The sequence below is a fragment of the Gigantopelta aegis genome, chromosome 8, assembly GCF_016097555.1.
Source record: "Gigantopelta aegis isolate Gae_Host chromosome 8, Gae_host_genome, whole genome shotgun sequence".
Lineage (NCBI taxonomy): Eukaryota > Metazoa > Mollusca > Gastropoda > Neomphalida > Peltospiridae > Gigantopelta > Gigantopelta aegis.
Window position 1 is genome coordinate 7,861,187 of NC_054706.1, and position 27,920 is coordinate 7,889,106.

A 27,920-nucleotide genomic window follows, 5' to 3' on the forward strand; every position below is an offset into this window, starting at 1 on the left:
GGCCGAATTTTATAGGTTATTGTTTTTCTCTTCATATACTAGGAACACATGTTATCATATAGTTCCCCATTCCTTTCTGTTACTGTAAACAGAGGCGGATCCACTATTTTGTAAAGGGGTGGTGGTCTAAAAATTAAAATTTAAGTTTGTCGAAGGCAAATGAGCTGATTTGTAGGAGTTCAGGGACAAAGCTCCACGGACATTTGTCAAATACAGATACTCGGAGACAAAACAGTGTTGTATATTGTGGATGACTGACTTTTTTTAAAAACAACCCCTCCCCTCCCTCTGGATCCGCCAATGGTAAAAACCTCACTATATATATATATATATATATATATATATATATATATATATATATATATATGTATGTATGTATGTATGTATGTATGTATGTATGTATGTATGTATGTATATATATGTAGTTCATTGAATAATAAGAATAAATAATAATAAACAGCTAAAGTTAAAGTTTGTTTTCTTTAATGGCATTCATAGAGCACATACCACAGACTTTGATATAACAGTGAGGGGAAAAAACAACAATCAGAGAAAGTGTCCACAGTGGGTGTTCGATCCTTCGACTCCAGCATCTCAGGCTAGCCAGGTCCCGTCCCGTGGATATACAGACACTAATAGTAATATTCTAAACAAGAACATTTAGTTTAAAATAGTTTACTAATTAAAAACGCTTTATTAGTCGGAGACATTTTAAAATAAGTAGCAGAAAACTCAGTGCCTTAAAAAAATATAAATAAATAAATAAAATAAAATAAATTCAGCATTACATATATTTTTGCACGCACTGTTTTGTAATAATATATAAACTTCACATATAGTTACTATATCCTTAAAAAAAAATAAAAAAAAATAAATAAAAAAAACCCTACTACATTCAGGTAAGTAACAAAACACTGGCCGTCTGTTCTTCTAAAGTATTTCATGAGAAGAGGAAAAAAATGTTGAGAAGACACCCAAATCAAGGTGACGCCAGATTCGACGCCAAATATCGTCAGACAGTGCGCGAGACTTGCGCGAGCTACGTGCCGCGATTCAAGTTGATTTCAGTGAGTAAGAGAGTTCCATTTCATTCAAGTCTGTGCCGTGTCGTAACGTACGGAGTGTACACACGCTCAATGCTTATCATCCGGGGTACACAGGCGGTCGGCGCGTCCTCGTACGAAACTGCACACATTGGATAAATACTAACCAGGTACGTAGACCTATACATCGGACTTTTATAATTGGGTGAATGTTAATTAAGAAAACAATTATTTTAATTAATTAATAGAATAAATGAAAATATGAATGTGTTACGTTTGTTTTTAAAACAGTGAATGCACGTCTGTTTTGATATGATTAGCGGGTTTTTTCTCTCAAGATATTCAAGATGTATATTACTACACTTTATATAAATAAAAAAGTAAAGTTTGTTTGATTTAACGACGCCACTAGAGCACATTGATTTTTTATCTTATCATCGGCTATTGGACGTCAAACATATGGTCATTCTGACACTGTATTTTTTTTAGGAAACCTGCTGTCGTCACATAAGCTACTCTTTTACGATAGGCAGCAAGGGATCTTTTATTTGCGCTTCCCACAGGCAGGATAGCACAAACCATGGCCTTTGTTGAACCAGTTATGGATCACTGGTTGGTGCAAGTGGTTTACACCTACCCATTGATCCTTGCGGAGCACTCACTCAGGGTTTGGAGTCGGTATCTGGATTAAAAATCCCATGCCTCGACTGGAATCCGACCCCAGTACCTACCAGCCTGTAAACCGATGGCCTAACCACGACGCCACCGAGGCCGGTTTATATAAATAAAGACATAACAAACAGATGATAATAAACAAATACTAAATGTCATCATCTTCATTGGATTAGGACTGGGGCGGGATTTAGCTTCGTTGGGTGAGTGCTCGCTTGAGGTGCTTGCGTCGCAGGATCGAACCACTTATGTGGATCCATTCAACTGATTGTTGTTTTTTTCTCTCATTCCAACCAGTGCACCACAACTGGACAAAGCCCGTGGTATATGCTTTCATATCTTGGGAAAGTGCATATAAAAGATCCCTTTCTGCATTAGGAAAAATGTAGCGGGTTTCTTCTGATGACTATGAGTCAGAATTACCAAATGTTTGACATCCAATTAATCAATGTGCTCTAGTGGTGCCGTTAAACAAAACAGACTTAAACTTGTTTATGAACTTTAGGCTTTCGTTTTCCTTTATTGACCATAATCAAAATGTAAAATATATAATCGTTTAGTTTTTCAGTTGAAACATTCAGTAGAGGAAATAATTAGGTTATTTAATAAACTACTGATTTTTCAGTTGACGTAACTGACATATAAATGTTAAACAATCCTTTCTTGCTGCCTTCATTCCTCCTATCGTTCGTTCGTTCATTCATTCGTTCATTCATTCATTCATTCATTCATTATTTCACTCATTTCTGAATGCTTTTCTGTAAGCTACCCTTTTCAATCGTTTTTGCGTGATATTTCGTAAACGTTGAACAGTATACTATACGCTTCCAATGCCAGCACTACAACACAGATGGGTTCGTTCCAAGAAAAACAATTTACTTTTTTTAACGTCCATCAAATACCTGTTTTGTGTTGAATGCCGTTGGCACGGTGTAACGTTATAAATATGTATGACAATTATTTTAATATTCTAGCCATTATTAGATCAAGTATGCAGTAAAACCTGCTTGTGATCAGGGCACATCCAGTAATTGTTTAAGGGGGTGCGAAAGTAAGTTTTAGGAACTAAGAGTTGTGGAATATTTAGCGCGGAAGGTCCGCAGGCCCTTCTTGGGGTGGCGGCGCTTCAGAGCTGCACAATCCCGATAAAGGGCCCTTCAAGCGTTATATAACATTACAGCAATGATTTTGACATCAAATGTAAAATTTTATTTTTAAAATGTGATCAAACATGGGTGATCTGGACCTACTAGAACCCCTAACTCGGATCAGCGACTGGCATTTTGACTTTATATTTGTATTTCTCTAAACATCTGACAAAGAACTGTAATGCAGACTGACCTGCTTCAGTTACGTATCTTAAAGACACGGTCGCTAATTTCCGACCTACGTATATTTATTGTTAAACATACACTGTTTTAGAGCCACTTCAAACACTAGTAAGACTAAAAACACGTCGCATTTGTCAAAATTTACAGTTTGAGCAAGAAGTTATAGGTTTAGTATAATTAATAATAAAACAAAAGATGTAACAACCAAACATAGTTTAAATTGATTGATAACTGGGGTCTTTGCGCTTAAAAGGTCGTGTTGTCCATACTCATCGGGTGGCTGCATAACACAGGTTTAAAGGTAGTTAGATTCTGAACTGGGGCGGGATCTAGCTCAGTCGGTAGAGAGCTCGTATGAGACGTTTCGATCGAAGGATTGAAGGATCGAATCCCTTCGGTGTCTTATTTTGTTACCTTGGTGTACCCAGCCGCCGAAAATTGTATTCGATCTTGTGCATCTAAATAAAGATCGCACAGGTGTAGTTATTTATAAACAACTTTTCATGGAAATCCAAGAGATATACCGTGATTACATTCCTCTTTATACGGACGGATCACGGAATGGGAATTCTGTGACTTCTGCTACAGTTTTTCCATCAAACACAATCATTTTCATTAGATTGCGCGATTTAGCATCTGTATTCACTGCTGAAAGTTGGACAATCTTTAAAGCCCTGCAACAGATTAAGGATTCATATGCATCCAAGTATATTATTTTTTACAGACTCACTTTCGTGTCTCCAACCTTTACAGCACATGCAATTGGAGCATCCCTTTTTATCCATTGCCAATAAATTTGGGTACCCAACCATGTTGGCATTAAGAGCAATGAAAAGGTAGACTTTGCTGCCAAGTCTGCTTTGAATTTGCCCCATGTCGGTGTTGGTGACCCTACAGTGATTTTAAATATCATATTAACCAATACATCTTTTTTACTTGGCAAAATGACTGGAACAAGCTTCATTCTGTCAAGCCAGTCATGAGAGAGTGGCAGTCCTCCTACATGCGTTGCAGGAAGGATGAAGTAGACCCTCCTCCTCAGTGTGAACATTGTCAGTGTACACTGACTGCGCCACATTTTGGTGAAATGTAATCATCTGAAGCCGACGAAAAGATGATATATTTGGCAACAGAAATGTTTTGGAATCTTTTAAATTCCACCCAGAATTAATTTTAACATATTTCTATACAAAGTTTTAAATTATTCTTGCCTTGATGTTTGTATTGCATTGTGCTTATACACACGACTCTTTGCACTGTGGTTTTACATAACTGTATAAGGAAGGAAGGAAATGTTCTATTTAACGAACACTCAACACATTTTATTTACGGTTATATGACGTCGGACATATGGTTAAGGAAACCCGATGTCGTCACTTCATGGGCTACTCTTTTTGATTAGCAGCAAGGAATCTTTTGTATGCACCATCCCACAGACAGGATAACACATACCACAGCCTTTCATATACCAGTCGTGGTGCACTGGCTGGAACGATTAATAGCCCAATGGGCCCACTGACGGGGACCGATCCCAAACTGACCGCGCATCAATAGAGCGCTTTAATAGTTCGATATACTTACCTTTTCTGACATCCATTATGTATATTTGTTTTGTACGGGGTGTTAATTCATTCATTCTTTCGTGTACCCATTCTCTGAATGTATTTTCTCCGTTCCAACCAGTGCCTAAACGACGGCAAGTGCCATTGTTGCCCGCCCCATACACCCTTCACACACCCTTCACACACCCTTTAGTTGCCGTTGAGTGCCGTAAATTATTCGTTATCGAAGGCAAGGAAAATGCCACGGTGTCCCACTTGGTTTGCCACCATGCCCTTCCCATACGTCTCATGTTGGAGGTGTATCCTTAACTGCCAACAATAATAAACATTTGCGAAAGAATTGACAGTTTGGGGAAAAAATTTGCGAAACGTTTGTATCTCCAACTTGCCCTGGTGCCCTAATTTTTTTTATTAAACCAAAGACTACTTGTCAAAATGACCAAATGTTTGACATCCAATAACCGATGTTTAATGAATCAGCTGTGCTACAGTGGTGTCTTTAAACAAAACAACTCCGAGATACTGAACTATGCATGCTGTAAATCTCTGCTATCCCTTAAAGTCCCTGTTTGTTTTAGAAGTATCAGCAGATTTAGAAAACGTGCTGTGACTATCGCCATCTGACTGGTTCCGTTTCGGTAACGTACGGTTTCGTGTGTGGCTTTAATCCACACAAGTGGCGTGCTAATCTCATCCGGCTTACAATTCCTGTGTGAATCTCTCTCTCTCTCTCTCTCTCTCTCTCTCTCTCTCTCTCTCTCTCTCTCTCTCTCTCTCTCTCTCTCTCTCTCTCTTAATATTAATATTAATATTAATGGTCACAATCGCAAATAACATATATATTAATAGTCACAATCGCAAGTATCGCCAGTAATGGCACGCCTTCTCACAGGATTCCTATCATGATTTATAAAGCTTAAAACACTAGTTTGTTTAATGATGGGTGATCTAGTTACTAATACTACTCGTCTGATGCGCGGTTGATTTTAGGATCGAGGCATGTGCCCCCCACCCCCTTCTTGATCCAGTAGCAGCAGCTATATATATGTATGTATGTATGTGTGTGCCCCCTCCCCCCTTTGGCTCCTTCCTACCTCACTGTGGTGCATATAAAAGATCCATTGCTGCTAAACCGCAGCAGCGTGTTTCTTCACTCATTATCTGTGTGGTCCTTTAAAACGGTATTTTAAATTTCATAAAAAAAGAGGAAGAGAAAGTGTCTTTAATTTTCAACAATGAAGTTTTTCTCCAGAAGGAAAAAAGGACAAACTGCTTTTAAAAAAAAATGAAACAAAAAGATAAAAAAGTGAAGGTCAAAAAAGAAGGAAAAACCTGAACGCCTTCCAGCTATGAAAACAACTGCATGCCTGTTTTATCGTATTATTGACCAAAGACCTCTAGATGTTGGACAGATTTTAAATGAAGCTTGTTAAGTCCTAGTTTCCTTGTTTGTCTGCAGCATAAGTAGTAGTCTCATACATTATTAGTTGTTGTTATGTTTTCTGTTCTGGACGAAAATGAAGATTGATCTCTACTGACAAAAGACCATGTCACCGTGAACTAAATTTTGTTGACAGAAAACCCCACATTTAAAGATGTGATACGTTGAAAGCAGAGTTCCAGATAAAGAGTCCAGTATTAACGAACTGAGGCGAAGTCATACTAGTAAACCATAGCTGGATTCTATTCTAGGTGTTTATTTTAGTTTACTCTTTCTGTTTTTCTGATTCAGCGAATAACAACATTACTTTCTTTGCCTATTTTAACAAGGCACGGATCAAGGGCAGGGGCTAGGATGTGAACTCAACTTCCGAACGGTTGAAGGGTCCCAAAAATCAAGTGTTTAACGGATAAAACAAGGTTTTTAAATATTTCAGAGGGGGGGGGGGGGGGGGGGGGGGGTAATTTATGGACAAACTTGGGGAAGCATGCCAATATATTATGCATGTTGGTGACTTTAACTGCCTTTTTTGTTTTTAAGTTGCCATCCCTTTCATAAAAAAAATCAGTGTCCACCCCTTTTAACCAAGAACAAGAAAATCATACACAATGACATGTTTCTTTATAATATAAAGAAGGTATATTAGTGGAGGATGGTGGTGGTGGTGGTTGTGGAGGGTGGTGGTGGTGAAGCTAGTGAATATGAGGCGGAGGAAAGGAATGTTATCAACACATATTCACTACGGTATTCACTATTTAACAATGTTAATTAGCGTACCCATGCCATAACAGCAGAACATGCTTTGCCTCATTACTACAGTTTATGATCAGTGTTGATAATACAAATACACATAATAAACACGCAAGAGGAACGGCATGTTTATTAACAACACCTGCAACAATGATTTAATCAACGTCAGTTATGTGGCAGCCTTACAGACGACGTGGGAAGCAGGCGCGGACCCAGGGTTTTGGAAGGGGGTGGGGGCACCGGACATTTTTTCTTTTGACGTCGGCGAAGCAAAATGTAGTGCTCATCGCTCCCTTTCCCCTCCGAAATCTGCAGCTGTGAAGTATGCTTGAAAAGTGACTGGGTCACTGTCCTACACAGTAAGTATGTGATAGTGACTTGTGGGTAATCTCTAATCTCTAAATGCATTAAGAACGTGTTCGCTTACCGCCCAGACTAGACAGTCAGTTGGTTATTATACAGATTAATATGGTGCCTAGCCATATCTTTAAGAAAGTAGTCCGGTACAGAGATATATACCTGGACTATTACAAAAGTTCTTCCGTGATAACACTTATCTCTTGATTATTAAAAAAGTAGTACAGTGCCTAGACATAGCTCTTGATCATTAAAACAGTAGTACAATGCCATGACATGTCTCTTAATCATTCACAAAAAGTAGTGCATAGCCTAGACATGTCTCTGGATCATTAAAAAGAGTAGTTCATTGCCTAGATATATCTGTTGTTCATTAAGAAAATAGTCCGAAACCCAGACGCATCACTTGATTATTATGAAAGTACATGTAATCCACTGCCTAGTAGTATTTATTATTATTATTATTATTATTATTATGAAAATAGTCCGGTGCCCAGACGTATACCTATTTTAAAAAAAGATAATACGGTGCCGAGATGTATCTTTTAATTATTAATAAAATAGTATGGTGCCCAGTCGTATAACTGTGTTAAGAAAGTAGTGCGGTGTCTAAACGTATATTTTAATTATTAATAAAATAGTATGGTGTCCAGTCGTATAACTGTGTTAAGAAAGTAGTGCGGTGTCTAAACGTATATTTTGATTATTAAAAAAATCGTAGGCTATGGTTCCAGACGTTTATCTCTATTATTTTTTTTAATGTAGTGCCGTACCAAAACGTATCTTTCGATTATTAAGAAAATACTCCGGTGTCCAGACGTATAGCTGTATTATTAAGAAAGTAGTGCGGTGCTCAGTGATAACTCGTGATTAAAGGCATAAACATGTGTCTCCAGTTATGAGATAAGCATTCAGATGATGCGTTCGTTCCGCAATTTCTGCTGATGCGAGACCAATTTAGTGATGGATATCTCTTGCCTCGGCAATAAACCTTGATATGCCAGTAATAAAATTGATTAGGGCCACTATAAATCTCTGGAAGTACGCATGCCGATGTTCAACAAATAACTTGTTTTGTCGTCCGTTGTTATCACTAGAATATGGTAGTCTGCAGCACCCCCATCCATCATCTTCACCTCCCCGTGGCTAACGGAAGATCCACAGTTCCATGGGTGGGCATGTCATTGTAGTTTTTCTTCAGGTACTGGCAGTAAAATTGGCCAACATGTCTGGCTTCGTGTTCACTTTTAATAAGCGGTCAAAATTGCCGTTCAAATTATTTGAAACTTTAGAACGACCATCAAAAACTTATTTTATTTCTAAAACACTCAATAATGTATCAATTAAAGCTCACTTGCTAAGTCATTCGTGTCGAATAATGTATCAATTAAAGCTCACTTGCTAAGTCATTCGTGTCGTAACACCTTTGTCCACCCCGTCCCTCCGTCTTGGAGAAGCAGTCCAGGTTATGTTGGAGACTCGAGTTCTAATCTCAAGTTGTTCCATTGCTTTTGGCCTGGGACTTTCCTATCTGATGTAAACATTAACACACCGTCCTTGACGGCCATTACACAATCTTATATGAAATATGCATGGGTAAATCGCCAACGTTTCACATCTTCTATGAACGTAGTCACGTCGCCTGTGACATCGTTCAAAGTCGCACATCACAGTGATAGATCGTCCATGATGCAGTTTGATTCGGCAAGGGACGTTACTCTTCGCGCGCATGTGCAGATGGAATGTGATTTAGGTCTATTGACAAGACTAGTCAAGTTGCATCAAGACAGTTGACATTATTATTATTTTATTATTATTAAGTGCGTGGTTTAATGTGTCCACGTACCACAATGGTTTCGAACACGCCTATCCCGAGTCCGGCCTCCGATAAGATCGGGGGTCTGACTCGGGACAGGCAGCTGAAAAAACGACCGTTGACTGAAATGCATACGGTTTTAAGAACATTAGAGCTGTGTTTATAGTCCGTAAATAATTGCTCAAACAGTGTTGGAGGAATGAAAGTAGGAAAACCTTCTCATAACAATTTCTTCTCTATAACGGACGTTTCTAAAGTAGGCATAGATCTATATGAATGAAAGTTCCATTCATTCATTCTCATATTCATTCAACAATTCTCATTCATTCATATGTTTTCATGCAAGGTTGCACGCACGCATAACAACAGCCGTGCTGCACATGTTAATATGCATGTGTTTTATTGCCGCCGTTCACCCAGTTTCCGAGAAGAATGTCTAACAGGCGTGGAACGATTCTTTCTTCGTGCTATCACAGGGATATATAAAAATGGGTCCCGCGATTGTATTTAGCTCTAAGAATGTGCAAAGGTTATTTGCACACCTGCTGTAACAAATTGTTGCCGCCACCAACATAGTACGTGTGTTATTTCACGTTGAGCGGCGGCCCCGGCAGACGTTGTACATGCGCAGTGCGTGGCGGCGTTGCATCTGAATGACGTCACGACAGACAAGCGGTCTGTGTTTTGGTGACCCGCTGATTTATACGTGATAGCTGCCAGTCACTCCAAGACTCTCCACTAGAATAACCAAAACATACTTACAGTATCGATAACAAAAAACAGGAACAGTATATAAGTGTGTGTCTGTAGTCTAGACTGATTGTTATGATTATTACATGAGCGAAATCTGGACAAAATTTAAAGGCACTGACGTTATATTTAAGTGAAGTGTTGTAAAATATGTTTGGCTATTACAGGTTTATAATATATTATTTTAAACTTTTTGCTTGAAATTGTTAGTTTAGGAGATTTCTGTATGTGTTTGGTCGTCTTGGTGTTTGTAATTGTTCAAAATGTATTTTATGCGAAATAGAAAAGATACGTTCCTCGTGAATGAAATTCAGTGATTTTAACAAGACTTTCCTGCATTTTTTCAACTAACACAGCATTTGTAACAACTATACATAATTTATTACAGGTATATTAAACTACATGTATATTGAATACATTTTCTTGTTTTTAATGTCTGTATATACAGTGGTTGCGAACTCAGGATAGTCATTTTAAGCAACGAGTTTTCAAACGGCTTTATTATATAACAGTGTGTTTATAATAAAAAAGAGTAAAATGTCATCACGGAAATTGAGAAATTTAAAATGAAAGCTGGCTATTTGCCATCAAATTGTGAAAACTCCTTAGGACACATCGATCCTACTACCATGTGCGTCTCAGTATGCAGAAATCCTCCGTGTCTAGTAGTCCAAGCTGACTTTGGGTATGTAATGACGTTTTGCACGTACCAGTTTATACAAGTGGAATCAATTTTTCTACATTTTAAGGTCATACATTTAGTAAGGCCCCCCCCCCCTCTCTCTCTCTCTCTCTCTCTCTCTCTCTGTGTGTGTGTGTGTGTGTGCGTCTCTCTCTGTGACTGTCTGTCTGTCTGTCTCTCTCTCTCTCTCTCTCTCTCTCCTCTCTCTCTCTCTCTCTCTCTCTCTCTGTGTGTGTGTGCGTCTCTCTCTGTGACTGTCTGTCTGTCTGTCTGTCTGTCTGTCTCTCTCTCTCTCTCTCTCTCTCTCTCTCTCTCTCTCTCTCTCTCTCTCTCTCTCTCTCTCTCTCTCTCTCTCTCTCTCTCTCTCTCTCTCTCTCTCTCTCTGCGTCTCTATCTTTCTCCCTCCACTCTCTTCCACTACGTGAAGATGCTTTTATACATGGTATGACCATCCCTGAACTGACTACTATTATAGGTAATTAAGTTTTTTTAAATAACTCACTGCAACTTATGCGTAACCGAAGTAGGTTATCGTGCAGTAAAAGCATATATATCTACGCAGAAACCCGATAGAGCGCATACACGAAGACAACCAAACGCCCATACCGAAGAATGTTGAAATGTGAAAACGTGTAAACATGGCGCCAAAGATAAAACAATCAAACAGTTGTTGGGGAGGCAGTTCGATCTGTTTTTCATACTGAATATCTAAAAGGTGATCGCGATAGGTTGAAATAAAATACTTTTTATGGGCAGATAGGTGAAGCAGTCGGAAATGATATGAGTGCACAAAGACTCGAGTGTGTTTAACGTGAGTGAGAGAGGAACGTGTTGAGCGTGCATTACTCTGCTACCGGAAACGGAATGTAGCTTAATGCTGTAGAGCTCCAGTTGGGTCGTAGAATCGATCGTTGTCAATGGACTCGAGTCCCCCCACCCCCCACCCCTCCGTCCCAGTCGATTCCCGGTGGGCCCATTGGGCTATTTCTCGTTCCAGCCACTGCACAATGACTGGTATATCAAAGGCCGTGGTATGTACTATTCTGTCTGTGTGATGGTGCGTATAAAAGATCCTCTCTCAATATTTGTATGGTCCTTAACTATAGGGCTGACGCTATATAACCGTAAATAAGATGTGTTGAGTGCGTTGTTAAATAAAACATTTCTTTCGTTCCCTCGATAATCTTTTATCGCTGGTTCAGTAGTTGCAAGATGATATGTTTTTGAAATAAATACTAGTAGTGTGTTTCGTAGAACGTACCGTCAAATGTGTATGGATAATGGGAGGCAATTAACGTTGTAATGATGGTAACGGCGGTGATGACGATGCTCATGATAGTAGTGGTTACAATGATGATGATGATGATGATGATGATGATGAAGAAGAACTGGGAGGTACTTGCTTAATATCCATGTGCTGATTCCAACGCTTCATAATCAGACGAGTGGTATATCAGAGAATCTGTCTGCTGCAAAGTGATTTTAAAAAGATAGTTTGCAGTTAACCAGGGACAGCTAGATTCCCCTGTTTGTCTTGTATCTCAGTTAGAGAGAGAGAGAGAGAGAGAGAGAGAGAGAGAGAGAGAGAGAGAGAGAGAGAGAGAGAGAGAGAGAGAGAGAGAGAGAGCGGAATCTGTACTCGAAAGACAGCCCTTGAATGTTACTACAGTTAGACAGACATCACAAAGACTACGTTGGTTCGAGTTCAGCCTTCACGATGATGACATATGTGAACCATAGGCTTTCGCTTCGAGTTGAGCCTTCACGATGGTGACATATGTGAACCATAGGCTTTCGCTTCGAAGCATCCTTGCGTTCATTCAGTTGGACGCTGATGGTGGAGTACGAATCAGGATCTAGCTTAGTTGGTAGAGTTTTTAGGTCGAAGGATCGATCCCCCTTCTATGATTGTCCCAATGCACCACGACTGGTATATCAAATGTCGTGGTATGTGCTGTTATGTTTGTGTTATAAAAGATCTCTTGCTGTTATTGGGAAGTGTAGCGAGTTTTCTTTTAGGACTACGTGTCAGAGATTCCAAGTGTTTGACATCCAATAGCCGAAAAAACCATGAGTGATCAGAACAGCGACATAACTGCACCCAGACCCCAGACTTCACTTATCTGTCACTTACTTAATTAGTCACGTATTACGTAACTATTTACCCCTAGTAGATCCGTGATAACACATGCCTGTCGCGGCTATTTGTGTGTGACTTTGAAAGTCGGACGATTTTATCTTAAGCCCAGTTTGGTTAAGGTTCCCTCGCACTAAATCAGAAATTGCCATGGCATAATTTGAGGTGTACCGTTATATATTAACATATTATTAAAGCACCTGAAGCTTTGGTTAGTAGTAATATGTGACTGTTTATTTGTGCTAATACCTTTTTAATTCTCATTAAAGTAATATACAGTCGAACTTGGTCTAACGGGCACCTCTGTATAACGGTCACCTGCTCATAACGGATATGCTGAACCCCCAGCGTATTTCTCTTTGTTTCACCTCTATAGAACGGCCACCTGTTCATTGCGGCCAGCGGCCACTATTTTTCAGCCTGCATCAGCGGCCAAAATATTATTTAAAAACAAAACAAAACAAATTCTTCCCATCATATATGATTGTACAGCGAGATAGTTCCCAGCAAATCCCATTGTTTTCTGTAATCCCGCATTTCATTTAGTGTATGTTTGGTATGTTGGATATACTGGGCGCTAAAACCAGTATGAGGAACAAAACAACAACAACCGTTTGATATTTGATCATTCTGACAGATAGTCTTAGATGAAACCCGCTGCATATTCCATTAGCAGCAATGTATATTTTATAAGCAAACAGGACAGCACATACCACATCATTTAATATAGCAGTAATGGTTGAAACGGGACAAAACTGAGTCAGAGAATGGGCCCACCTAGAGGATTCGATCTCGCGATCAAATCACCTAAGCCGAGCGCTCTACCGACTGAGCTAACTCCCGCCTCTTGATGATACGTGTACTGGGGTTTTGGTTTTACCGTTTAGAAATATTGTTTTAGCGAATCGTAAGAAGGAAGGAAATGATTTATTTAACGACACACTCAACACGTTTTATTTACGGTTATATTGCCTCGGACATATGGTTAAGGACCACACAGCTATTGAGAGAGGAAACCCGCTGTCGCCACTTCATGGGCTACTCTTTTCGATTAGCAGCAAGGGATCTTTTATATGCACCATCCCACAGACAGGATAGCATATACCACGGTTTTTTTATATTTGATGTACCAGTCGTGGTGCACTGGCTGGAGCGAGAAATAGCCACTGACGGGGATCGATCCCAAACCGACCGCGCATCAAACGAGCGCTTTACCACTGGGCTACGCTTGATGCGCGGTCGGTCTAGGATCGATCCCCGTCGGGGGGCCCATTAAGCTATTTCTCGCTCAAGCCAGTGCACCACAACTGGCATATTAAAAGCCGTGGTATGTGCTAATCTGTCTGTGGGATGGTGCATATAAAAGATCCCTTGCTGCTAATCGAAAAGAGTAGCCCATGAAGTGGCGACAGCGGGTTTCCTCTCTCAATAGCTGTGTGGTCCTTAACCATATGTCCGAGGCAATATAACCGTAAATAAAACGTGTTGAGTGTGTCGTTAAATAAATCATTTCCTTCCTTCTTACGATTCGCTAAAACAATATTTCTAAACGGTAAAACCAAAACCCCAGTACACGTATCATCAAGAGGCGGGAGTTAGCTCAGTCGGTAGAGCGCTCGGCTTAGGTGATTTGATCGCGAGATCGAATCCTCTAGGTGGGCCCATTCTCTGACTCAGTTTTGTCCCGTTTCAACCATTACTGCTATATTACATGATGTGGTATGTGCTGTCCTGTTTGCTTATAAAATATACATTGCTGCTAATGGAATATGCAGCGGGTTTCATCTAAGACTATCTGTCAGAATGATCAAATATCAAACGGTTGTTGTTGTTTTGTTCCTCATACTGGTTTTAGCGCCCAGTATATCCAACATACCAAACATACACTAAATGAAATGCGGATTTACAGAAAACAATGGGATTTGCTGGGAACTATCTCGCTGTACAATCATATATGATGGGAAGAATTTGTTTTGTTTTGTTTTTAAATAATATTTTGGCCGCTGATGCAGGCTGAAAAATAGTGGCCGCTGGCCGCAATGAACAGGTGGCGGGTTTCCTTTTTAAGACTATATGTCAAAATTACCAAAGGTTTGACATTCAATAGCCGATGATTAATAAATCAATGTGCTCAAGTGATGTCGTTAAACAAAACAAAACAAAACAAACAGTTCATCCCTTTATTATACAATGATGTAAGAGGACCAAATACCCTTTAAAATTGTTCAGATGCCACGTGACACCAAGTGTTGTAGCAGATTAAATGTAAGGTACCACTCCGTTTTATATGTGTTCTGCGTTAATAGAGTTGAACTGCTTTAAATAGCAGTTTTTCTTGTAAAATGTTAACATTATCAGCAACGAGTGTTGATATGGAGTCGGACAACCACTCGTTGACGGTGGGTCTCCGGCGTCGTGCAGTATAGAAGGCGTCTGGCGAGTGCTATCTGGGACCGGTAACCTCAGATAGCGAGGTTAACATTCCATCACGCTGGCGTTTTTCTCCTCTCGTACGGGGATTGGCGAATGAATAGCGTTGTCATCAGTTAAAAGACATAATCGACAATACAAAACTATTTTCTTACACACCCGTTGGTGAGAACACCATTTGTTATTTTTGATAACACATAGACATAACAAATATATGTGTGATAGCAATTTAAAGACATACGACTGGCTGCTCCTAGGTAATGACCAGAGTCCCTGGGCCCAATTTAACAAAACATAGTAAGCCTAGTTTTGCACGTAAACGTAAATATACGACTAAGCCACAATTCTTATTCTTCTTATTTTTATAGTACAAGAAATATAGTTTGAAATGCACATATTTCATTTTCGTTTGTCCTTAAAAATGTTCCATCTTTTGTAATAATATAATTTTCTGCGTGAAATAGATACCAAACAAGTGTAAATGTATGTCCGGTATAACTGCTAGCTGCAGACGTAAACTTACGATGTCTTGTGAAATAGGCCTCTGTTTACGAAGCGGTCGTAGCGCTAAGAAGTGCTTAACAACCATACTATCCAATGAAATAAAGATACACGATCTAAATCGATTACTCTATGACGTATGCATTAACCTGAAAGTGATTTGTCTACAGGCGCTAGGGTCATTAATAAATTCTAGTTGGAAAAGATGTTTCAATTTTATTTAAACCTATTGTTTTGAGGATATGTAAGAAATAAAATACCACATTCATGTCCGTTAGATACCATTTATCTCGTTGTTTATGATGTAAACACAGAGTCGAATCCTGTGTTTAGAACTATATGCCAAATCATTACATTTCATTTCAACTTATTTTCGTGCTTAATTAAGGTTCAAGCACGCTGTCCTGGGCACACATCTTAGCTATCTGGGCTGTCTGTCCAGAATAGTGGATTAATTGTTAATTGTTAGTGGTTAGTGAGAGAGAAGAGGGTGTAGTGGCCGTACACCTACCCAATGAGTCGTTAAAACTCGCTCTGGGTGGGAGCCGGTACCGGGCTGCGAACCCAGTACCTACCAGCATTATGTTCGATGGCTTAACACCACCGAGGCTGGTCAAGCCAAATCATGTAGTGTGTTGCCTGTCTATTGGATGGGAACTAATTTTACGTGCCCCTATCCATCATGGTTCAGGCACGCCCACCACGGATTTAGCCTCTGACATCGCCAGTGACTAACTCCGGAGCAGGAGGGGGGGGGTAAGTTTGAAGTGGGCAGAATTTGGAAAAAAGCCATTTAGTACGGTCTACGCCAGCGCGGACCAAATAGCAGACACTTCATAAAGCTTGAAGTACACCGAGTGGGAGCCGTGCTCTGATTGGCTGAATTTCGATTCCTCGGTGAAGCCTGTTTTTTACCTAAGTCTATGAAGATTAACTGCATACCTAGACATGTCCGGACTCTAAAATTTAACCCAAAGTAGGTAGGACTGCTCAGCCAAAAGGTTTTAAGGTGATTTTGAGCAATTGAACGGGCGCCAAAGTAAAATGCGTTAGACTGCTTATAAAAAAATAAACATAAGAATTTTGAACTGCTTCCAAAACGTTTAAAGTCTAACTAGCCCCAAAAAAAGTTGGTACTCACGGAGGTGAAGGAGGTTGGCAAAGGGGAGCACGTCACGGTGTTCCGATGAAGTTAACAGCGTCGAAATGCGGGATGACCGACCGATATGGGGATGCTGCTAGCGCCTTGGCTGTTGAGCGGTACTCTTCCCCGGCTGTGATCTTGATCATTCGATGTATGGTCGGGTTGTCCATTTCTGGGAGTAGCAGTCCTTGGTTGTAAATTCCTTTTCGGCGTACTGTAAAACAGAGACCTCGGCCATCCCGCATTGTGACGTGGTGGAAACAGTAGTCTCCCTCTGTCGGGCTCGTTGGTAACGGTTGAAATGCCTCGTGCTTAGGTTGCGTGAAGAGGAAGTTGACGTCCTCGATGTTGGTTTTGGAGAGCTGAGCGTGGCGTGCTGTTAGTTTGCCGGCCTTCAGTGACCAAGGCTCGTCCCCATCCATGTCCGGCTTCGGTGGTTGACTCGGAGGGCCTGGCTTGTCTGGTTGGCCACTCGGGGGAGTGGTTGCCTTCCGCTTCACCATGGCAATCTTTCGGGCCGGCGCCTCAACGGGTGCTGCCTGTATAATCGGCGGCACAACCGGAGGCGCTGAAGTCCTGGCCTGTGGAGTGGGTCTAGTCAGACCTTTGGTTGAAGTCGGGACGTCCGGGGCTGGTGCCTCTTCCAATCCTGTCTTCTTCCGGGGTACGGCGGTTGGCGGCGCAACAGAAGGAGTCGCTGCCGGCGGTTTAGCCGCCGGTTTTGGCTCCCCCTGTGCCTTCCCTGTCGCACGTCTCCTCCTCCTCCATCTTCCAGTCTTCGGTGGTACCGGGTCCCCGTACACCAAGGTCACGGAAGCCCGTGACCCGGTATACGTGACCCGGTATTCCAGCAACGCTCCGTAGGAGACCATAAGTCCCCCCAGGTGGGGGGGTAACGCGAGAGTACACTGACATACGTCCATCCTCATCGTGGTCAATTTCGAAGTGCAAGAATCGAATGGAATGGCCTGTCTATTAACGTTAAATGAGTTGCTTCCCCATTTCGAACTTCAGGTGGTAAACTTGCTATTATTTTTTTAGTAGAATGACTTCACATAGGCTACTCTTTTCTTCTAAGATAGACATGGAAATATAGTTTTTTTCCGGTTTACTTGCTGCATAAGCCTGCTCTCTTTGTCAACATATTACCGGTGAGGGATACCAGGTCGTGTTCCATTTGTCGTGCCGTGAAGTACCTTGCTTGTAGGCTGGATCTTGAAACAGGGGATCTGTGATTTTCGCAAGTGGTGCGAGAGAAAAATATTTAGACCATACCAGAGACCGGGCGTGGGAGATACATGCGTTAAAAACGTTAAAAACAATAAATAAAGTTTAGGGGTTCTTTCAGGTGGCACAATCCCCCACCCACAGGGCATGAGTATTGAGAATACTGCGTCTGTAATCAGTGATCATATTTATTTGGGACCAGTCCTAATCGGGGTTTGATTGATACATTGATTCACTGACATACTAGCAACTGATAGAATAGGATGTCATTCAACATACGACCCTTTCCCTTAGGTTAATATTACCCAAATGATAGATGAATTTGACGATACCTCAGTTAATACCCATAATGAAAGTGTTTTTGAAGAATTGGATAAAATAATAACACCTGCTGAGATTGAACATGTTATTTCAAATCTTAAACGAGACAAAACCCCTGGCCATGATCTTCTGTTAACTGAATATTTCATAGAATTTAAAGACATTTTATTACCCGTTTTAAGCAAGCTATTCAATAGCATTATTGATTGTGGTTATTTCCCCAATTCTTGGTCAAACGGGATCATCCTACCCTTATACAAAAAGAACGACCCTAACGATGTAGGCAACTATAGAGGTATAACTTTATTAAGTGTTATATCCAAAATATTTACTTCTCTTATTAACAATAGACTTCTACAATGGAGCAGTAATCACAATATTATATCTGATGCCCAGTTCGGATTTAAGCCTGGCTATGGAACTTGTGATGCAATTTTTTCCATACATAGTCTGCTATCATCCACTTTAGCGCATAAAAAACGTTTATATTGTTGTTTCATTGATTACAAAAAGGCCTTTGATAGTATTAATAGAAATAGTCTTTGGTATAAACTAATCGGATACGGTGTCACAGGAAAACTATTAACTATAATTAGATCAATGTATAATGATGTTAAATCATGTGTTAAACACCACGGGTCCTTCTCTGATTCTTTTTCAACTAGTGTGGGTTTAATGCAGGGAGACGCACTATCGCCTATGCTCTTTTCTCTTTTTGTCAACGATATTGAACTTGACCTGTTAAACCACTGCAATAACTCTTACGAATTGAAATATTTGAACTTATTATTGCTAATGTATGCTGATGACACAGTTATTTTTTCAGAAAGTATAGAAGGCTTGCAAGAAATGTTAAATTGTCTAAATATATATTGTTATAAGTGGAATTTATGTATTAATACCGATAAGACCAAGGTTCTTATATTTCGTAACGGAGGTATTATACGAGATAATGAAAAGTGGTATCTAGGGGATAACGAATTGGAAATAGTAAATGAATTCAATTATCTGGGATTGGTATTAAAATTCAATGGAAAGTTTGTTGAGACACAAAAATGCATTGCTAATCAAGGTCGCAAAGCTTTATTTGGTTTGCTGAGAAAATTTAATGATTGTAACCTTAATGTAGAAACTAAGTTATATTTGTTTGATACTTATGTTAGCAGCATATTAAGCTATTGCTGCGAGATTTGGGGATACCATAGCGCTACAGATATTGAAAAGGTACACATCGATTTCTGCAAAAGAATACTTGGTGTAAGTAAAAAATGTACTAATATGATGGTATTCGCAGAACTTGGTCGCTTTCCTTTAACCACTTCTCGAAAATTCAGAATTATTAAATATTGGCTGAAAATATTAAATACTAACAACTGTATTTTAAAGAGCTGCTACGAATTATTATTAGATGATATCAATCTCCCTAGATTTAATTGGGCAAATTCTGTGAAAAATATTCTACTAGAAGTAGGCCTTCCTCACATATGGGATAGCCAACAGGTCGAAAATAAAACTTCTTTCTTATTCACAGTTAAACAACGTTTAGAGGATCACTTCATCCAGGATTGTAACAGAATAATTGATTCGTCATCTAAAGGATTCTTATATCAACATCTAAATCCTACTCATAATGTCAAGAACTATCTAAAAAAACGCCTTGAATTTGTATACAGCAAACTGATTACCAAAATACGATTATCTGACCATTGCCTTTGTATTGAAGTCGGGAGACGCCAAAATACCCCAAGAGAAAACAGATTATGTACACTATGTGATAATGAAACAATCGAAGACGAATTCCATTTTATTCTGAGTTGCCCTTTTTACCATGATCTAAGAATAAATTACATAAAGAAATACTTCTACGTCAGACCTTCCGTGTTTAAGTTAATCAAACTATTGAACTCGGAAAATATAAAAACTTTAAACAATCTTGGAAAATATTTATACAAGGCTTTTCTAAGAAGGGAAATGTTCATTAAAAATTAATATATTATGTTTACCCTCCTATTGACATTTTATATACTCTATTCATGTAATTTTGATTGTTAAATATCACACTATGTATATATGCACAACTGTTACTATGATAATAATATTGATGTTTATGTCGCGCCTATAGCCAGGATGGCTTTGGATAATAAAGATTCAGATTCCTTTGGTGGCTTGCTTTGCTTAGGGCGGTTCCAGAAATTATCCTATGGGTGTTTGGGTTGTGTTTATTTATTTTTTACAGTATATCATACATCGTTATCTCGACCTCTGTTATCTCGTTGATTGCTTGCGAAATTTACGCGTAGCGAACATGCTCTAAAGTACGTATTCATGAAAAATAAATAACCCCCTAAACCCCCACCCCTAAAAAAAATCCCCACCCCCCCAAAAAAAACACCCCACCTACTAACAAACCCCACACACACAACGAAAAAACACGTCGCAGTATTAATTCTATTAAAAGTAATTTGAACAGCGAGCTAAGGTGACAAGTGGTGTGTTTTTTTGTTTTTTTTATTCCAAAATTAGTGCACCCTGAAAACTTTACGGACAACTTTCACTGCCACCCCCACCCCCACCACCAACGCCAGTAAATACCGTTCTATCTGGAATAACGCTTAGTTATATACGCTTGTGACAGAAAGTAATGCCTTGCGTTCGAAAACCCCCCAACAAAACAAGGACTGCACATAGTAACTGTCACATCTGTTACAGGTATGGATATAAGTGCAAGACGAAGAGCTTTTCCTCGAGACGCCAGTCATCGGCGGAGACAACAGCGTGTTACACGTACTGGATGAAACACCGGTAAGAACCTCCACCTAACACTCTAGTACATCTCTGTTTATTAAATTATTTAGAATACGAGACAGGTTGAAGACGCGATCCAATTCAGCTAGTTAGTATAACGGTATCTTGCTGGTTAGTATAACGGTATCTTGCTAGTTAGTATTACGGTATTTTGCTAGTTAGTATAACGGTATCTTGCTAGTTAGTATTACGGTATCTTGCTAGTTAGTATAACGGTAGTTAGTATTACGGTATCTTGCTAGTTAGTATAACGGTATCTTGCTAGTTAGTATAACGGTAGTATAACGGTATCTTGCTAGTTAATATAACGGTATCTTGCTAGTTAGTATAACGGTATCTTGCTAGTTAGTATAACGGTAGTTAGTATTACGGTATCTTGCTAGTTAATATTACGGTATCTTGCTAGTTAGTATAACGGTAGTTAGTATAACGGTATCTAGCTAGTTAATATTACGGTATCTTGCTAGTTAGTATAACGGTAATTAGTATTACGGTATCTTGCTAGTTAGTATAACGGTATCTTTGCTAGTTAGTATTACGGTATCTTGCTAGTTAGTATTACGGTATCTTGCTAGTTAGTATAACGGTATCTTGCTAGTTAGTATTATGGTATCTTGCTAGTTAGTATAACGGTAGTTAGTATTACGGTATCTTGCTAGTTAGTATTACGGTATCTTGCTAGTTAGTATAACGGTATCTTGCTAGTTAGTATTACGGTATCTTGCTAGTTAGTATTACGGTATCTTGCTAGTTAGTATAACGGTAGTTAGTATTGCGGTATATTGCTAGTTAGTATAACGGTATCTTGCTAGTTAGTATAACGGTAGTTAGTATTACGGTATCTTGCTAGTTAATATTACGGTATCTTGCTAGTTAGTATAACGGTAGTTAGTATAACGGTATCTAGCTAGTTAATATTACGGTATCTTGCTAGTTAGTATAACGGTAGTTAGTATAACGGTATCTAGCTAGTTAATATTACGGTATCTTGCTGGTTAGTATAACGGTAATTAGTATTACGGTATCTTGCTAGTTAGTATAACGGTATCTTTGCTAGTTAGTATTACGGTATCTTGCTAGTTAGTATTACGGTATCTTGCTAGTTAGTATAACGGTATCTTGCTAGTTAGTATTATGGTATCTTGCTAGTTAGTATAACGGTAGTTAGTATTACGGTATCTTGCTAGTTAGTATTACGGTATCTTGCTAGTTAGTATAACGGTATCTTGCTAGTTAGTATTACGGTATCTTGCTAGTTAGTATAACGGTAGTTGGTATTGCGGTATATTGCTAGTTAGTATAACGGTATCTTGCTAGTTAGGATAACGGTATCTTGCTAGTTAATATAACGGTATCTTGTTAGGATAACGGTATCTTGCTAGTTAATATAACGGTTTCTTGCTAGTTTGTATAACGGTATCTTGCTAGTTAAGATTACGGTATCTTGCTAGTTAGTATTACGGTATCTTGCTAGTTAGTATAACGGTATCTTGCTAGTTAGTAATCTTGCTAGTTAGTATTACGGTATCTTGCTAGTTAGTATAACAGTATCTTGCTAGTTAGTATTACGGTGTCTTGCTAGTTAGTATTACGGTATCTTGCTTATTAGTATTACAATATTTTGCTAGTTAGTATAACGGTATCTTGCTAGTTAGTATAACGGTATATTGCTAGTTAGTATAACGGTATCTTGAAATGGGTAAACTATACTAAAAGGCAAAAGTTATTGTGATGCACAAAAGACAAAGATAATTGAGGATAGGTTTTACTGCCGTGTATGAAACGTTATAACATGGAAAGAGAAATGTCCGAAGGTATGGAAACAAGCAATAGTCCATGAAAAGGGCGCACCTGCCATATGCAAATGAGCCACATCACTAGAGGGGTCCAGAGCGAAGTTCACACAGTCAGTAGCGAGTGTGTCCACCTTGAGCATTGATACAGGCCTGGCACCGTCGTCTCATTGAGGCCACTAAACGCTGGAGAAAGGTAAGATACGGGCTGTGAGAGTTGCTGGCTGGAACCCGTTTCGCAGATGCGTGGTTCGGATCCATATGTCTTGGCGAGGGGTTGTCACGGGTGGTCGGCCGCTACGGGGACGGTCCCTGACCTGGTTGTTTTGTTGATATCATTGCCATAAGTGCCATATGGTGTTTCTGTGGACGTTGAATTGACGTGCGACGTCACGCTACGAGGTCCTAGATTGAAGCATCCCTATGACTCGTCATCTGTCATTTTCACACCGGCCTCGGTGGCGTCGTGGCAGGCCATCGGTCTACAGGCTGGTAGGTACTGGGTTGGGATCCCAGTCGAGGCATGGGATTTTTAATCCAGATACCGAGTGAGTGCTCCGCAAGGCTTAATGGGTAAGTGTAAACCACTTTCACCGACCAGTGATCCATAACTGGTTCAACAAAGGCCATGGTTTGTGCTATCCTGCCTGTGGGAAGCGCAAATAAAAGATCCCTTGCTGCCTGTCGTAAAAGAGTAGCCTATGTGGCGATAGCGGGTTTCCTCTAATAACAGTATGAGAATGACCATATGTTTGACGTCCAATAGCCGATGATAAGATAAAAAAATCAATGTGCTCTAGCGGCGTCGTTAAATAAAACAAACAAACTGTCATTTTCACTGAGGCGTGGCATGACGAAATTGCATCAAACATTTCACTAATGGTGTTTTTCTGACTTCTGGACTTCTGAAGGCTGCACAAAGTGGCAATGATTTACGACTGAATGTCTGGCCTATTATGGTGAACACTGGACAGCATTTCTCCAGAATATTCCATGTTTCTTGCACAAAACATGCAATCGCTGCAACAACTGCTTGGTTGCATTTATTTGAGCTGTTTCATGCAAAAAAATTCTGGTTTACATTCATAAATCCATTGACAAATTTATTACACCAAACAATCCATGTCACAATAACTTTTGCCTTTGAGTATAATTTTGGGACTCCCGAAACATATGTTGATGTTTTAGTATTTTTAACTGACAAGAGATTCCAAATGACTGCGCTTTGTGACATGTGTGCTAAAAATAGACCCGGCCTGTTATTTATAAATTTTAAACAGACCTATAAGACGCTGTCGTACAGGAAGTGTGATTTCCTGATAGGTAGTACAGTGATTTACGAGAAGATGTCGAAAAAGACTTCTAGGTGCGTGTATCAGAAGAGATAAGTTTACACTTGCTTCTAGTAACTAAACTCTTACTGAAACATCAGTCAGTCATCACAGGAGATATTAATTTACTGATGTGTTACATATACAGAACTTCACATACGTTGTTTTCGCTTCCTATTTATTGCACGAGTTTGTTTTGCGTAAGAATATATACAACTACGCGGTCTCGTGGCATGTTCTTTCGCAATAAATAGTTGTTACTAATGGAAAACTATAACGGGTTTCCTTTCTTAGACTTAGAACTTTTGACATCCAATAGTAGCTGATGATCAGTGTGCTTTAGTTGTGTCGTTAAACCAAACCAAACAAACTTTTATAATAATATATTACTAATTATTGTTCACGTTTTCTTTCAGGGTCTAAAGCAACATGATGTGGAATGACCCATATCAGGCGCTGGTGCCCCTTTGTTTTGTTATTCAACTTATCACCAATGTCACGTGCAACTTGTCGCCATATTTGAGAGCTTCGACAGAAGCCAAAACCGAACATATACATTTACAACCTCCGGGATTACTAATCAAATTCTCTCGAGAACGAGATAACTTGAGACTTGCTCCGCGAAAGAAACACTTAAAAACTGTCAAACTACTTCGGCGGCTGAAAGACAACTTCGATCCCGACTTCATGTCAATCACGACCCCGAAGCGGGTCGACGAATTAGTCTCGGTAACGAAGACTCCTCACCTTCAGAAACAGGTCCTTGCTCTGAACCTGTCTCAAGTGTTAGGGCAGGTCGGTCCGTTCAACGACAGTGTGGTCAGACTGGTCCAGTCGTGGCTGGTGGAAAAGGCGTCTTGCCCTGTGTACCGCCGCTGGGAGGACCTGGGGCTGTTTTTCTGGCCGCGGTGGGTGAAGTTCGGCTACTGCTCCCATACCGACGTGCCCTGCTCGTGGCCCCCCGGCATGAACTGCATCCCGGCGGAGTCGAGGCGGATCAAGATCCTGCGCTGGCACTGTCGGTACTGGAAGAGGCCGCGGGGTCACAGGAACTACATCGACTACCGTGTCAAGAAGGACACCGACTCCAACGGCACGGAGGACTGGAACAAGCGACTGAGGAAGGAAAACATAAAGAAGAAACTCCGCAAGAGGTGCAAGTGGATCAAAGTGCCGTACCCGGTAACCGACGAGTGCTACTGTTCCTGTTAAAACGAGCCGAGTTTTCTCTCTTAAAACGTTGTAGGGTATTTCACGGTAAGACGACGTGCTTTATTGCTTCATTAATAACTCTTTCACAGACAAAAACAAATGTTCTGATGGTATAACCACTTACAGAGAGGCGAGTAACCTCCCTTCTGGAGAAAGTGTCACGACCAACCCAAAAGTTTAAAATCTTTATCTGAAAACGAGTAGCTGCTTATGTTCGTGGTTAGTTGACGTGTTGAGAATTGTTGGTCATTATGATCATTCAGTGGAGTGGATTTCTAAAACGGGCTTAAAAACAAACAAACAACAAACATAGTAAACATTTCAATATGCGCTAAGCTATCAGACCAAGATATCGTCTTGAGAATCTGTTTAACTTAAGACAACCAAGAACCCACTGTATATATAGCGAGGAGCATTCTAAGCAAAGTGCTGTACGTTTTAACCAGAAATACCGCACAATGTTGCAAGGTGAAAATGGCCATTTAATATACAATACGTTTACCTACAGTAGCGGATCTAAGATTGTTTTGAAGGAAGATCCATAACTCAGAGTCAGGATTCTTCTAGACCTAGAACTAGGTGCTGACCATAACGGGAGTTTTGCACGATGTCACGTCTGTATGAGAGAGGAGACAACATGTCGAAGGTGAAGGTCATATATGGAGGTTTGAGATCATGCTCTCACTGGAACTGGAGTGTTCCTTTGGGTAGCTGAAATGTGATTTCCTCGTTTTAAACTGACCAAAACGCGAATGTTTAAGCCTTCTGGGTCTCCGTGGGCCTTCTTTGGATCTGTTACAGATTAAGGAAAAACTTTTGAATACGGTTTGCTTTGTGGAATTCTCCGATAAGCTACTATGTAACACGGATTAAGAATGAAGTTAAAACTGTCTCCGTTACACGGTTAATCTCTTGGGTTGTTTTATTGTAGCCAGATCGGATCTGTTATTTACAGATGCGCTACCGGATGTTGTATTATATTTCTACTCCCAGGCAACTGGAATGCGTCGACTTTTCGAAAGTAATTCCTCAGACAGACACGCTACAGACGTGCTGAGAATTCAAGAAAGAATTTGAAATCTCAAAATGTTTTTTTCAATATGAACGACTACAATTTTCCCCTCACAAATATATATAACGGTATCCAACAAATATATTAGTGGTAAACAGTGACCCACGGTACAGCTGTATACAAACTTGTCAAATGATGTCCGGAGGTGACCGAAGGTGAACACTGAAACTCACCGAGATTTACTGAAAATAAACTTCGACTATGCGAGTTTCCGAATGGACCCGAGTGTTTCAAAACGATATTTAATAGTGAATCTTTGGGCGCTATGTTTTAGATATCATTAGAATGAATTCTGTATATGTTTTTATGTATAAAAGATGAGTTGTAACATTAATACAATATTATATATAAATAGAATCAACACAGAGTGCTCCGATAACTCCATGGATGACGAAACCTGATTCTAAAACGGCCAACGTCTCCTAGTCACATACTGCTGTTGGAATGTATGGTCAACGATCCGCTAGTCACCAGCAGTCGAAATAAGGGAAGCAAAATTTAAATACACGAGAAAAAGTATTTAGAAAAATAAACTTGACGCATGTGCTACACATCTACTGTTATTAAAAACAAACTGAAAGTATACAATAATTAAATTATTTCCTTAATTGTCTCCGGCAGTGTATCATGGTATCTCTGCACTGACCTATTTGGGATGGAAGTAAGGAATGTCTTCAAAATTCGGGAATTCCCTCAAAGTGTACAATCCAAAGGCAGGCCTGCCAACAAAAACAGGGAACCTATACTCACTATACTCAACCCCGAATTCCTGGGTCTGGCAGTGTTCTACGGGAGACAACAACAGAACTTCCATAGCAGTGTGTGAACTAGATCTGGCAATGTTCTACGGGAGACAACAACAGAACTTCCATAGCAGTGTGTGAACTGGATCTGACAGTGTTCTACGGGAGACACCAACAGAACTTCCATAGCAGTGTGTGAACTAGATCTGGCAATGTTCTACGGGAGACAACAACAGAACTTCCATAGCAGTGTGTGAACTGGATCTGGCAATGTTCTACGGGAGACAACAACAGAACTTCCATAGCAGTGTGTGAACTGGATCTGACAGTGTTCTACGGGAGACAACAACAGAACTTCCATAGCAGTGTGTGAACTGGATCTGACAGTGTTCTACGGGAGACAACAACAGAACTTCCATAGCAGTGTGTGAACTAGATCTGGCCGCGTGGATAATTATTATGGATGGTCTAGATTTAATCACATGAAGGGAGACATTTTACAAATATATACTCACCACTTGTAAAGTAACATTTTTATTTTTATTTTAAACAAAGTATAGGAAACTAAAGGAAGTAAACCCACCAGGCATACAATGAAACGTAAGGTACCAACTCCTCCCCCACGTGATTATTTCTAGAACAGCCCCTTGCTGTATTGTATGGCTAGTGCATGCTCCTCTAGTACATGTATGTTAGTAAGTGTATGTTAGTACGTATATGTTAGTATGATTGTACAGTTGACTCTTATTAAAAGAGGTCTTGCGTATCCTTATGTGTTCAGTCATAACGTTTCTTGATGT

At 39.9% G+C, this 27,920-nt stretch overlaps 1 protein-coding gene across 1 annotated transcript; it reads left to right on the forward strand.

Moving 5' to 3' along the window:
• The first annotated feature begins 445 nt into the window (after nt 1–445).
• LOC121378678 (noggin-2-like) lies at nt 446–27,888 on the forward strand. The gene is made up of 3 exons (XM_041506960.1): nt 446–1,213; nt 20,874–20,966; nt 24,510–27,888. The coding sequence occupies exon 3, from the start codon at nt 24,523–24,525 to the stop codon at nt 25,303–25,305; it is 783 nt and encodes a 260-aa protein (XP_041362894.1). The 5' UTR covers nt 446–1,213; nt 20,874–20,966; nt 24,510–24,522; the 3' UTR covers nt 25,306–27,888.
• The last annotated feature ends 32 nt before the right edge of the window (nt 27,889–27,920 follow it).

Bases quoted from the DNA above. Each gene is read 5' to 3' on its own strand.
- LOC121378678 (XM_041506960.1), top strand. From the start codon at position 24,523: ATGATGTGGAATGACCCATATCAGGCGCTGGTGCCCCTTTGTTTTGTT.